General features: G+C 42.7%; 1 protein-coding gene and 1 non-coding gene across 2 annotated transcripts in view; one reads left to right on the plus strand and one right to left on the minus strand.

Annotated features, from left to right (window-relative positions):
- Window positions 1–11,508, plus strand: part of LOC135526054 (uncharacterized) — a 29,877-nt gene extending 18,369 nt beyond the window's left edge. Inside the window, exons 7-11 of the mRNA XM_064954103.1 lie at window positions 4,447–4,551; window positions 6,136–6,238; window positions 6,810–6,861; window positions 10,839–10,880; window positions 11,060–11,508. Of these exons, the coding sequence (XP_064810175.1) occupies window positions 4,447–4,551; window positions 6,136–6,238; window positions 6,810–6,861; window positions 10,839–10,880; window positions 11,060–11,117 (360 nt within the window). The 3' untranslated portion in view covers window positions 11,118–11,508. The remainder of the gene's footprint in view (window positions 1–4,446; window positions 4,552–6,135; window positions 6,239–6,809; window positions 6,862–10,838; window positions 10,881–11,059) is intronic.
- A 375-nt stretch (window positions 11,509–11,883) lies between these two features.
- trnat-cgu (transfer RNA threonine (anticodon CGU)) lies at window positions 11,884–11,956 on the minus strand. Its single transcript has one exon. It is a non-coding gene; the product is annotated as a tRNA-Thr (tRNA).
- Between the last annotated feature and the right edge of the window lie 2,862 nt (window positions 11,957–14,818).

The raw sequence follows: 14,818 nt of genomic DNA on the forward strand, positions 1-14,818 counted from the left end.
GGGGACACTGTGGATTTAGATGTTTAGATGGGGGGACACTGTGGATTTAGATGTTTAGATGGGGGGGAGACACTGTTTATTTAGATGTTTAGATGGGGGGGACACTGTTTATTTAGATGTTTAGATGGGGGGTCACTGTGGATGTTTAGATGGGGGACACACTGTGGATTTAGATGTTTAGATGGGGGGAGACACTGTGGATTTAGATGTTTAGATGGGGGGAGACACTGTGGATGTTTAGATGGGGGAGACACTGTGGATTTAGATGTTTAGATGGGGGAGAGACACTGTGGATGTTCATATTGGGGGAGACACTGTGGATTTAGATGTTTAGATGGGGGGTGGAGACACTATGGATTTAGATGTTTAGATGGGGGAGACACTGTGGATGTTTATATGGGGGGAGACACTGTGGATTTAGATGTTTAGATGGGGGAGAGACACTGTGGATGTTCATATTGGGGGAGACACTGTGGATTTAGATGTTTAGATGGGGGGTGGAGACACTATGGATTTAGATGTTTAGATGGGGGAGACACTGGATGTTTATGGGGAGAGACACTGTGGATTTAGATGTTTAGATGGGGGAGAGACACTGGATTTAGATGTTTAGATGGGGGAGACACTGTGGATTTAGATGTTTAGATGGGGGGACACTGTGGATTTAGATGTTTAGATGGGGGAGACACTGTGGATTTAGATGTTTAGATGGGGGGCACTGTGGATTTAGATGTTTAGATGGGGGAGACACTGTGGATTTAGATGTTTAGATGGGGGACACTGTGGATTTAGATGTTTAGATGGGGGGCACTGTGGATTTAGATGTTTAGATGGGGGGGACACTGTGGATTTAGATGTTTAGATGGGGGGCACTGTGGATTTAGATGTTTAGATGGGGGGAGACACTGTGGATTTAGATGTTTAGATGGGGGAGACACTGTGGATTTAGATGTTTAGATGGGGGGGCACTGTGGATTTAGATGTTTAGATGGGGGAGACACTGTGGATTTAGATGTTTAGATGGGGGGCACTGTGGATTTAGATGTTTAGATGGGGGGCACTGTGGATTTAGATGTTTAGATGGGGGGACACTGTGGATTTAGATGTTTAGATGGGGGGCACTGTGGATTTAGATGTTTAGATGGGGAGACACTGTGGATTTAGATGTTTAGATGGGGGGTCACTGTGGATGTTTAGATGGGGGGACACTGGATTTAAATGTTTAGATGGGGGGAGACACTGTGGATTTAGATGTTTAGATGGGGGAGACACTGTGGATTTAGATGTTTAGATGGGGGAGACACTGTGGATGTTTAGATGGGGGAGAGACTGTGGATTTAGATGTTTAGATGGGGGGAGACACTGGATTTAGATGTTTAGAGGGGGAGACACTGTGGATTTAGATGTTTAGATGAGGGGGAGACACTGTGGATTTAGATGTTTAGATGGGGGGCACTGTGGATTTAGATGTTTAGATGGGGGGGCACTGTGGATTTAGATGTTTAGATGGGGGAGACACTGTGGATTTAGATGTTTAGATGGGGGGGTCACTGTGGATGTTTAGATGGGGGGACACTGGATTTAAATGTTTAGATGGGGGGAGACACTGTGGATTTAGATGTTTAGATGGGGGGAGACACTGTGGATTTAGATGTTTAGATGGGGAGTGAGACACTGTGGATTTAGATGTTTAGATGGGGGGAGACACTGTGGATTTAGATGTTTAGATGGGGGGAGACAATGTGGATTTAGATGTTTAGATGGGGGGAGACACTGTGGATTTAGATGTTTAGATGGGGGGGACACTGGATTTAAATGTTTAGATGGGGGGAGACACTGTGGATTTAGATGTTTAGATGGGGAGTGAGACACTGGATTTAGATGTTTAGGTAGGAGGGGGATTGTCATGGTAAAAAGCTTTCTATTCAAATCAAATCAAATTTTATTTGTCACATACACATGGTTAGCAGATGTTAATGCGAGTGTAGCGAAATGCTTGTGCTTCTAGTTCTGACAATGCAGTAATAACCAACAAGTAATCTAACTAACAATTCCTAATCTACTGTCTTATACACAGTGTAAGGGGATAAAGAATATGTACATAAGGATATATGAGTGAGTGATGGTACAGAGCAGCATAGGCAAGATACAGTAGATGGTATCGAGTACAGTTTATACATATGAGATGAGTATGTAAACAAAGTGGCATAGTTAAAGTGGCTAGTGATACATGTATTACATAAAGATGCAGTAGATGATATAGAGTACAGTATATACGTATACATATGAGATGAATAATGTAGGGTAAGTAACATTATATAAGGTAGCATTGTTTAAAGTGGCTAGTGATATATTTTACATCATTTCCCATCAATTCCCATTATTAAAGTGGCTGGAGTTGAGTCAGTGTCAGTGTGTAGGCAGCAGCCACTCAATGTTAGTGGTGGCTGTTTAACAGTCTGATGGCCTTAAGATAGAAGCTGTTTTTCAGTCTCTCGGTCCCAGCTTTGATGCACCTGTACTGACCTCGTCTTCTGGATGGTAGCGGGGTGCACAGGCAGTGGCTCGGGTGGTTGATGTCCTTGATGATCTTTATGGCCTTCCTGTAACATCGGGTGCTGTAGGTGTCCTGGAGGGCAGGTAGTCTGCCCCCGGTGATGCGTTGTGCAGACCTCACTACCCTCTGGAGAGCCTTACGGTTGTGGGCGGAGCAGTTGCCGTACCAGGCGGTGATACAGCCCGCCAGGATGCTCTCGATTGTGCATCTGTAGAAGTTTGTGAGTGCTTTTGGTGACAAGACGAATTTCTTCAGCCTCCTGAGGTTGAAGAGGCGCTGCTGCGCCTTCTTCACGATGCTGTCTGTGTGAGTGGACCAATTCAGTTTGTCTGTGATGTGTATGCCGAGGAACTTAAAACTTACTACCCTCTCCACTACTGTTCCATCGATGTGGATAGGATGGTGTTCCCTCTGCAGTTTCCTGAAGTCCACAATCATCTCCTTAGTTTTGTTGACGTTGAGTGTGAGGTTATTTTCCTGACACCACACTCCGAGGGCCCTCACCTCCTCCCTGTAGGCCGTCTTGTCGTTGTTGGTAATCAAGCCAACCATTGTTGTGTCGTCCGCAAACTTGATGATTGAGTTGGAGGCGTGCGTGGCCACGCAGTCGTGGGTGAACAGGGAGTACAGGAGAGGGCTCAGAACGCACCCTTGTGGGGCCCCAGTGTTGAGGATCAGCGGGGTGGAGATGTTGTTGCCTACCCTCACCACCTGGGGGCGGCCCTTCAGGAAGTCCAGTACCCAGTTGCACAGGGCGGGGTCGAGACCCAGGGTCTCGAGCTTGATGATGAGCTTGGAGGGTACTATGGTGTTAAATGCCGAGCTGTAGTCGATGAACAGCATTCTCACATAGGTATTCCTCTTGTCCAGATGGGTTAGGGCAGTGTGCAGTGTGGTTGAGATTGCATCGTCTGTGGACCTATTTGGGCGGTAAGCAAATTGGAGTTGGTCTAGGGTGTCAGGTAGGGTGGAGGTGGTATGGTCCTTGACTAGTCTCTCAAAGCACTTCATGATGACGGAAGTGAGTGCTATGGGGCGGTAGTCGTTTAGCTCAGTTACCTTAGCTTTCTTGGGAACAGGAACAATGGTGGCCCTCTTGAAGCATGTGGGAACAGCAGACTGGTATAGGGATTGATTGAATATGTCCGTAAACACACCAGCCAGCTGGTCTGCGCATGCTCTGAGGGCGCGGCTGGGGATGCCGTCTGGGCCTGCAGCCTTGTGAGGGTTAACACGTTTAAATGTTTTACTCACCTCGGCTGCAGTGAAGGAGAGTCCGCATGTTTTTGTTGCAGGCCGTGTCAGTGGCATTGTATTGTCCTCAAAGCGGGCAAAAAAGTTATTTAGTCTGCCTGGGAGCAAGACATCCTGGTCCGTGACTGGGCTGGTTTTCTTTTTGTAGTCCGTGATTGACTGTAGACTCTGCCACATACCTCTTGTGTCTGAGCCTATTATAAAGGCTGTCGTGGTAACAAGCGTTCTATTGTAAAGATTGTCATAGTAACAACCTTTCCATTGTCGTGGTAACAAGCTTTCTATTATAAAGGTTGTCATGGTAACAAGCATTCTATTAGAAAGCCTGTCATGGTAACAAGCGTTCTATTATAAAGGCTGTCATGGTAACAAGCATTCTATTATAAAGGGTGTCATGGTGACAAGCGTTCTCATTTGAAGTAAAGTCTAGATATTAGAATGCTTTCTGTACATTTTTTTTTAGCTGTGAGACTGAACGTGAAGGTCATAGGTCAAACCTGCATTTCCCCCTAGCAGGGATTTATTGCATGTTTCAGTGCAACAACTAAAAGGTGTCACCAGTTTGCATCCCTAAGTATAATTAATGTGTATTTCTTTAATTGATTGCTGTTGGTAACTTGTGTGTGTTCATCTAGGTGTATCCAGACCAGGCCCTGTTGCTATTGATAACTCAGGCTCTGGCGCTACGGATCCTCCACGAACCTTTGACCCCCGCTCTACCCGTCCTCAACTATTACAAGGTACACCTCTCCTCTGTCCTCCTCTCTCCTCTGTCCTCCTCTGTCCTCCGCTCTCTCCTCTGTCCTCCGCTCTCTCTGTCCCCTGCTCTCTCCTCTGTCCTCCGCTCTCTCCTCTGTCCTCCGCTCTCTCCTCTGTCCTCCGCTCTCTCCTCTGTCCTCCGCTCTCTCCTCTGTCCTCCGCTCTCTCCTCTGTCCTCCTCTCTCTCCTCTGACCTCCTCTCTCTCCTCTGTCCTCCTCTCTCTCCTCTGTCCTCCTCTCTCTCCTCTGTCCTCCTCTCTCTCCTCTGTCCTCCTCTCTCTCCTCTGTCCTCCTCTCTCTCCTCTGACCCCCGCTTTCTCCTCTGACCACCTCTCTCTCCTCTGTCCACCTCTCTCTCCTCTGTCCTCCTCTCTCTCCTCTGTCCTCCTCTCTCTCCTGTGTCCTCCTCTCTCTCCTCTGTCCTCCTCTCTCTCCTCTGTCCTCCTCTCTCCTCTGACCCCCGCTCTACCTGTCCTCAACTATTACAAGGTACAAGGTATTTATTTGTGTGTAGTTCCGGTAATACTATATACTAGATTAACTTGTTTATTTATTTGTGTGTAGTTCCGGTAATACTATATACTAGATTAACTTGTTTATTTATTTGTGTGTAGTTCCGGTAATACTATATACTAGATTAACTTGTTTATTTATTTGTGTGTAGTTCCGGTAATACTATATACTAGATTAACTTGTTTATTTATTTGTGTGTAGTTCCGGTAATACTATATACTAGATTAACTTGTTTATTTATTTGTGTGTAGTTCCGGTAATACTATATACTAGATTAACTTGTTTATTTATTTGTGTGTAGTTCCGGTAATACTATATACTAGATTAACTTGTTTATTTATTTGTGTGTAGTTCGGTAATACTATATACTAGATTAACTTGTTTATTTATTTGTGTGTAGTTCCGGTAATACTATATACTAGATTAACTTGTTTATTTATTTGTGTGTAGTTCCGGTAATACTATATACTAGATTAACTTGTTTATTTATTTGTGTGTAGTTCCGGTAATACTATATACTAGATTAACTTGTTTATTTATTTGTGTGTAGTTCCGGTAATACTATATACTAGATTAACTTGTTTATTTATTTGTGTGTAGTTCGGTAATACTATATACTAGATTAACTTGTTTATTTATTTGTGTGTAGTTCCGGTAATACTATATACTAGATTAACTTGTTTATTTATTTGTGTGTAGTTCCGGTAATACTATATACTAGATTAACTTGTTTATTTATTTGTGTGTAGTTCCGGTAATACTATATACTAGATTAACTTGTTTATTTATTTTGTGTGTAGTTCCGGTAATACTACGTACTAGATTGACTAGTTTATTTATGTGTGCAGGGTAATGTTTAGATGTATGTGTGTGTGTTGGGCTTTACTGTTGTTGTAGACGTCCTCACAGACGTCCTCACAAGGATAGTAAAAGAAAGGTCATGTTTAGATGTATAGGGGAAAGGGGTAGGAAGAATAGGATTTGAATGGGAATCAATTTGTTTGGTCCCCACAAGAATCGTAAGACCAGCGCGTGTGTCTCTGTGTGTGCAGGGTCATGTGTGGGCCTTGAGGTGGCTTGTTGGGCTGCTGTCTTCGTCTCCTGGAACACTGGAATCCTTCCTCAGAGGGGTAGCAGTGGAGCTGCACAACACTGGTACACACACACACTCACACACACCCATCTACACACACACACCCATCTACACACACACACACACCCATCTACACACACACACCCATCTACACACTCACACACACCCATCTACACACACACACACACCCATCTACACACACACACACACACACCCCCATGTACACACACACACATACACACACACCCATCTACACACACACACACCCATGTACACACACACTCACATACACACCCATGTACACACTCACTCACACACACATCCATGTACACACACACACACACACACATCCATCTACACACACACACACACCCATGTACACACACACTCACATACACACCCATGTACACACACACTCACACATACACACACACCCATGTACACACACACACACTCACACACACCCATGTACACACACACACACTCACACACACCCATGTACACACACACACACCCATGTACACACACACACACACACCCATGTACACACACACACACACACACACCCATGTACACACACACTGAATGAACATGTTTTGTCTGTCTCTCGCTGAATGTTTTCTTTCTCTGCAGATGGATCCCAGCTGTCGCCCTCCTCCTTCCCTTCTTCCTCCCTCAAAGACCAGTGAGTTCTGTCATTCTGAACTGACTCTAAACATATCAGTGTGTAACATATCAGTGGGTAACATATCAGGGGGTAACATATCAGGGGGTAACATATCAGTGGGTAACATATCAGTATGTAACATATCAGTGGGTAACATATCAGTGGGTAACATATCAGTGGGTAACATATCAGGGTGTAACATATCAGTGTGTAACATATCAGGGTGTAACATATCAGTGGGTAACATATCAGTGGGTAACATATCAGGGGGTAACATATCAGGGGGTAACATATCAGTGGGTAACATATCAGTGGGTAACATATCAGTGGGTAACATATCAGTGGGTAACATATCAGTGGGTAACATATCAGGGTGTAACATATCAGTGTGTAACATATCAGTGTGTAACATATCAGTGGGTAACATATCAGGGGGTAACATATCAGGGGGTAACATATCAGGGTGTAACATATCAGTGTGTAACATATCAGTGTGTAACATATCAGGGGGTAACATGTCAGGGGGTAACATATCAGTGGGTAACATATCAGTGGGTAACATATCAGGGGGTAACATATCAGGGGGTAACATATCAGTGGGTAACATATCAGTGGGTAACATATCAGTGGGTAACATATCAGTGGGTAACATATCAGTGGGTAACATATCAGGGTGTAACATATCAGTGTGTAACATATCAGTGTGTAACATATCAGTGTGTAACATATCAGGGGGTAACATATCAGGGGGTAACATATCAGGGTGTAACATATCAGTGTGTAACATATCAGGGTGTAACATATCAGTGTGTAACATGTCAGTGTGTAACATATCAGTGTGTAACATATCAGTGGGTAACATATCAGTGGGTAACATATGAGTGGGTAACATATCAGGGGGTAACATATCAGGGGGTAACATATCAGTGTGTAACATATCAGGGTGTAACATATCAGGGTGTAACATATCAGTGTGTAACATATCAGTGTGTAACATATCAGGGGGTAACATATCAGGGGTAACATATCAGGGGGTAACATATCAGTGGGTAACATATCAGGGGGTAACATATCAGGGGTAACATATCAGGGGTAACATATCAGGGGGTAACATATCAGGGGGTAACATATCAGTGGGTAACATATCAGGGGGTAACATATCAGGGGGTAACATATCAGTGTGTAACATATCAGTGTGTAACATATCAGTGGGTAACATATCAGTGGGTAACATATCAGTGGGTAACATATCAGTGGGTAACATATCAGTGGGTAACATATCAGTGGGTAACATATCAGTGGGTAACATATCAGTGTGTAACATATCAGTGTGTAACATATCAGTGGGTAACATATCAGTGGGTAACATATCAGTGGGTAACATATCAGTGGGTAACATATCAGTGTGTAACATATCAGTGGGTAACATATCAGTGTGTAACATATCAGTGGGTAACATATCAGGGGGTAACATATCAGTGTGTAACATATCAGTGTGTAACATATCAGGGGGTAACATATCAGTGTGTAACATATCAGCGGGTAACATCAGGGGGTAACATATCAGTGGGTAACATATCAGTGGGTAACATATCAGTGGGTAACATATCAGTGGGTAACATATCAGGGTGTAACATATCAGGGTGTAACATATCAGCGTGTAACATATCAGCGTGTAACATATCAGCGTGTAACATATCAGCGGGTAACATATCAGCGGGTAACATATCAGCGGGTAACATCAGGGGGTAACATATCAGTGTGTAACATATCAGTGGGTAACATATCAGTGGGTAACATATCAGCGGGTAACATATCAGCGTGTAACATATCAGCGTGTAACATATCAGCGGGTAACATATCAGCGTGTAACATATCAGCGTGTAACATATCAGCGTGTAACATATCAGGGTGTAACATATCAGGGTGTAACATATCAGTGTGTAACATATCAGGGTGTAACATATCAGGGTGTAACATATCAGTGTGTAACATATCAGTGTGTAACATATCAGTGTGTAACATATCAGTGGGTAACATATCAGTGTGTAACATATCAGTGGGTAACATATCAGGGTGTAACATATCAGTGTGTAACATATCAGTGTGTAACATATCAGTGTGTAACATATCAGTGTGTAACATATCAGTGGGTAACATATCAGGGGGTAACATATCAGGGGGTAACATATCAGGGTGTAACATATCAGGGTGTAACATATCAGTGTGTAACATATCAGGGGGTAACATGTCAGGGGGTAACATATCAGGGGGTAACATATCAGTGGGTAACATATCAGTGGGTAACATATCAGGGGGTAACATATCAGGGGGTAACATATCAGGGGGTAACATATCAGGGGGTAACATATCAGGGGGTAACATATCAGTGGGTAACATATCAGGGGGTAACATATCAGGGTGTAACATATCAGTGTGTAACATATCAGTGTGTAACATATCAGGGTGTAACATATCAGGGTGTAACATATCAGGGTGTAACATATCAGTGGGTAACATATCAGTGGGTAACATATCAGTGGGTAACATATCAGTGTGTAACATATCAGTGGGTAACATATCAGTGTGTAACATATCAGGGTGTAACATATCAGTGGGTAACATATCAGTGGGTAACATATCAGGGGGTAACATATCAGGGGGTAACATATCAGTGGGTAACATATCAGTGGGTAACATATCAGTGGGTAACATATCAGTGGGTAACATATCAGTGGGTAACATATCAGGGTGTAACATATCAGTGTGTAACATATCAGTGTGTAACATATCAGTGTGTAACATATCAGTGTGTAACATATCAGTGGGTAACATATCAGGGGGTAACATATCAGGGGTAACATATCAGGGTGTAACATATCAGGGTGTAACATATCAGTGTGTAACATATCAGGGGTAACATGTCAGGGGGTAACATATCAGGGGGTAACATATCAGTGGGTAACATATCAGTGGGTAACATATCAGGGGGTAACATATCAGGGGGTAACATATCAGTGGGTAACATATCAGTGGGTAACATATCAGTGGGTAACATATCAGTGGGTAACATATCAGGGGGTAACATATCAGGGGGTAACATATCAGTGTGTAACATATCAGTGTGTAACATATCAGTGTGTAACATATCAGGGGGTAACATATCAGGGGGTAACATATCAGGGGGTAACATATCAGTGGGTAACATATCAGTGGGTAACATATCAGTGTGTAACATATCAGTGGGTAACATATCAGTGGGTAACATATCAGTGGGTAACATATCAGGGGGTAACATATCAGGGGGTAACATATCAGGGTGTAACATATCAGTGTGTAACATATCAGTGTGTAACATATCAGGGGGTAACATGTCAGGGGGTAACATATCAGGGGGTAACATATCAGTGGGTAACATATCAGTGGGTAACATATCAGGGGGTAACATATCAGGGGGTAACATATCAGTGGGTAACATATCAGTGGGTAACATATCAGTGGGTAACATATCAGTGGGTAACATATCAGGGGGTAACATATCAGGGGGTAACATATCAGGGGGTAACATATCAGGGGGTAACATATCAGTGTGTAACATATCAGTGTGTAACATATCAGTGTGTAACATATCAGGGGGTAACATATCAGGGGGTAACATATCAGGGGGTAACATATCAGTGGGTAACATATCAGTGGGTAACATATCAGTGGGTAACATATCAGTGGGTAACATATCAGTGGGTAACATATCAGTGGGTAACATATCAGGGGGTAACATGTCAGTGGGTAACATGTCAGTGTGTAACATATCAGTGTGTAACATATCAGGGGGTAACATATCAGTATGTAACATATCAGGGGGTAACATATCAGTGTGTAACATATCAGGGGGTAACATATCAGTGGGTAACATATCAGGGGGTAACATATCAGTGTGTAACATATCAGTGGGTAACATATCAGTGTGTAACATGTCAGTATTGTTCTGTCTCCAGGCCCGACCCCTTCTTCTACTACCTCACAGACTTAATCAGAGAGTAAGTCTCACAACACACTCCCCACCTTCTCTACAAGAGTCCTCCCCCTTCTCGACAAGAGTCCTCCCCCTTCTCTACAAGAGTCCCCGCCCCCCCTTCTCTACAAGAGTCCCCGTCCCCCCTTCTCTACAAGAGTCCCCGTCTGTTGTGTTACTGACGGAGTGTGTGTCTGTCTCCAGGACTCTATCTGTAATCCCGGACTGCAGCAGACTGGACCTGGATCAGACTGGAGTGTGACTCAGACTGTGTGTGTGTGTGTGTGTGTGTGTGTGTGTGTGTGTGTGTGTGTGTGTGTGTGTGTGTGTGTGTGTGTGTGTGTGTGTGTGTGTGTGTGTGTGTGTGTGTGTGTGTGTGCGCGTGACAACATCTCTGAACACGTGGAAGCAACGAAGAAGAGGACAATGATAATAATGTGTTTATCAGACTGTTAATAAGACCGTTTGTGCCTTTTTTTCTACAAATAAACAGATTATTTTATTTATCCGTATCACCGGAGTAAGTCTATGCGGTGTAAAACGTGTGAGAGTATAAATAGTGTGTTTTGGCTGTTGTAAAAAAAAAAAAAAAAAAAAAAAGCTCTTCATTATTTACTGAACACTTTAATAATAAACAGAAAAATAACATTTCACTTCTGGTTGCTGTTTTTACACGATGACGTCACAATCACGTTCCGTTGTTTTGTCACAATGGGTTGTTGTTCCTGTGAGCACACAACCCGGGGGGAAAGATCTGTTTTAGACGAAGCTTTTTCAAAAATATCGATACCGAACTTCAGATTTTGACAGTGATGTTGAAACCACCGTGCCAAAATGTATGTATGGTCTGAAATTCTACAACCCCTGAGACAAAAAGATTGATTTCATTCTAAAGTAATACATATCGATATGGACCTTAAGATGTGGTATCCACCTTGACGAAAGTATGTATTGTGTGAAAGTCCAAAATGACAGTGAATTAATTTTCACTTCATCTTCAGCCAACACTGTCTTTGTAAATGCTTTGCTGCCTCGTGTGAGGATCGAGATCACGACCTTCAGATTACGAGACTGACGCGCAACCTACTGCGCTAACGAGGCCCTTCTTGGAAAAATGTCCAAAAATAAGAAAAAAAAATATCGATACCGAACTTCAGATTTTGACAGTGATGTTGAAACCACCATGCCAAAATCTATGTATGGTCTGAAATTCTACAACCCCTGAGACAAAAAGATTGATTTCATTCTAAAGTAATACATATCGATATGGACCTTAAGATGTGTAAGGGAATTCACCCCCGTAGTGGACAAAAATGAATGGCAAATTATTGGCATAGGACAAACCATGTACACATTGGCCAATACCACCCAAATCGGCGTTGATTCATGCAAAGTTTACTTCAAATGCCATATGGCTATTGCCAGTTGTAACACTTCAAAAATCCAACAGGTGGCGTGTGTTCTCCACCATGGTTTTTCATATTGATATTGGACTCCAAGTCAACATCCAAAAGCCAAATATTGAAAAAATGGATTTTTTTGTCAAAAACTTATCACCCCTTAAAAAAGTGCTTTCTGGACCGTTTTTCGAAATTCTTTCGCTTTTTTTGTCAATTACACATGTGTAAGAACTGTATGAATATACTTTTGTCCAATTTTATTATCATTATTTTTTTTATTTTTTTACTTGCGCATTATTGCCTATGTTTTGTCCATCTGCAATATGATTTCATAGGAAGTCAGAAGTCAAAAGAAAAAAATTATTAAATTTCATAAACTTCACACACCCCTAAAAAAGTGCTTTCTGGACCGTTTTTCGAAAAAATTTCGAATTTTGTGTCAGTTACACACGTATAAGAACTGTATCAACATACTTTAGTCATATTTTATTATCATAATGTTTTTTTTTTTTTGCTTGTGCATAAGGCATATGTTTTGTGGGGGCCAAATGTCATAAGAAATTTGACATGCTCAAAAATCCTTCAGAAATGCAAAATTGACTGGCCTGATGAACTCGGGATGGCCGGGCAGTGATTGTTGTTCCTTTCAATCACTCGTGGTGTTGATTTCATCATGTCCATTTGTTTATGTTTTCTCACTTTTGCAAAGTCACTGTGCATTTGCCATATGGTTAACTGGGCATTCACCATCACCAATTTGTCATGCTATAAAAATCATGCAGGAATGCCAAATTGACTGGCCCGATGAACTCGGGATGGCTTGGCAGTGATTCTGGTACCTCTCCATCGCTCGTTAGGGTTGATTCCAGAATGTCCATTTGGTGATTTTTCTCACTCTTTCAAAGTCACTGTGCATTTGCCATATGGTTAACTGGGCATTCACCATCACCAATTTGTCATGCCATAAAAATCATGCAGGAATGCCAAATTGACTGGCCCGATGACCTCGGGATGGCTGGGCAGTGATTCTGGTACCTCTCCATCGCTCGTTAGGGTTGATTTCAGAATGTCGCTTTTGGTGATGGTACCTCACTGTTAAAACATATTGCAAATGTTGTCTCACTTTTGCAAAGTCACTGTGCATTTGCCATATGGTTAACTGGGCAGTCACCATCACCAATTTGTCATGCCATAAAAATCATGCAGGAATGCCAAATTGACTGGCCCGATGACCTCGGGATGGCTGGGCAGTGATTCTGGTACCTCTCCATCGTTCGTTAGGGTTGATTTCAGAATGTCGCTTTTGGTGATGGTACCTCACCGCTTAAACATATTGCTAATGGACAAGTCACCGTCCACCGACCTGCAAGTCACCGTCCATCAGTCAATTTGATATCATTCAAAGCTAACTATTGGAGGCACTGTCAGTCTCTACGCACCCCAATAATACGTCCCTCCATCCAAGTTGTGTATCTGTGTGATTTAGTTTTCCTTTGAATTTTTATGGGAAAAATGACTGATTTACAGTTCATGGGGGTTGCCTAATCATATATATGAAGTTTTGGAAAGATCTGAATTTTTTAACCCCTCCAAACAGCCCATGAGACACCAATTATGGCACTTCCGGTTGGCACAGGAAGCTGTAACTCAACATACATCCTCATTGGGGTATTCCATTAGAGAATCCTGAGTTTTAAGTCTTTACCATTAAAACTGACTGATTTACACAGGGTTGAATGCACTATGTCTATCAAACTGCAGGCAGGTTATGGGTATACACTTTTAGGGCGATTTGAACCACTTCCGGTTGGTCCAGGAAGCTTAGAATCGACACAGGTAGACCTTATAGTGGCCTGATGGACTGGTACCAAAGACAGGTTCATACAGCATTCATAACCCATATAGACTCCAGGTTGTATTTAGTGGAGCAGCCAATGTATTCCTATGGGGAGAGAAGTCAATGAACACTGTTTTTATGTAAACACCTTCTTTTAACCTTGAAGGGTTAATGTCACACGGTCAAGGATAGGCTTGGACAGATCAGGAGGACCTTAGGAACATTCCTGTGGTTGAATTGTCTTTCTAAACCTAACGGTTCCGCCGCTGTCACTCAAAATCAAATGACACTGGTGCAGGCTTCATATTGGGCCTATTTTTCTCATGGTCGCTGCGCTCAGACCGAGCGAGCTACGGTCAAGCGGGCGCCTCGTTGGACTCGGCACGGCCTTGGGATTATGTTTATGCCATTGCCTGCTCTCTGTGTCTTTAAACACCGCGCTTTGTCACTCCATCCTTGCTGTGTGTGTGTGTGAGAGCTTTTCTTTGACATCTGTTGGGAGAAATGAGTGATTTTACAGTTCAGGAGGGTTGCCTAATCACATAGGAATTTTTTATAAAAGATCTGACCTTTTTAGCCCTTGGATACAGCCACTATGACACCATTTAAGGCACTTCCTGTTGGCACAGGAAGCTATAAATAAACTCATATCCTCATTGGGGTATGCCTTTACAGAATCCTGAGTTTTAAGTCTTTACGTTAAGAACTGAGTTATTTACGGAGGGT

Source organism: Oncorhynchus masou, chromosome 5 (genome assembly GCF_036934945.1).
Source record: "Oncorhynchus masou masou isolate Uvic2021 chromosome 5, UVic_Omas_1.1, whole genome shotgun sequence".
NCBI lineage: Eukaryota > Metazoa > Chordata > Actinopteri > Salmoniformes > Salmonidae > Oncorhynchus > Oncorhynchus masou.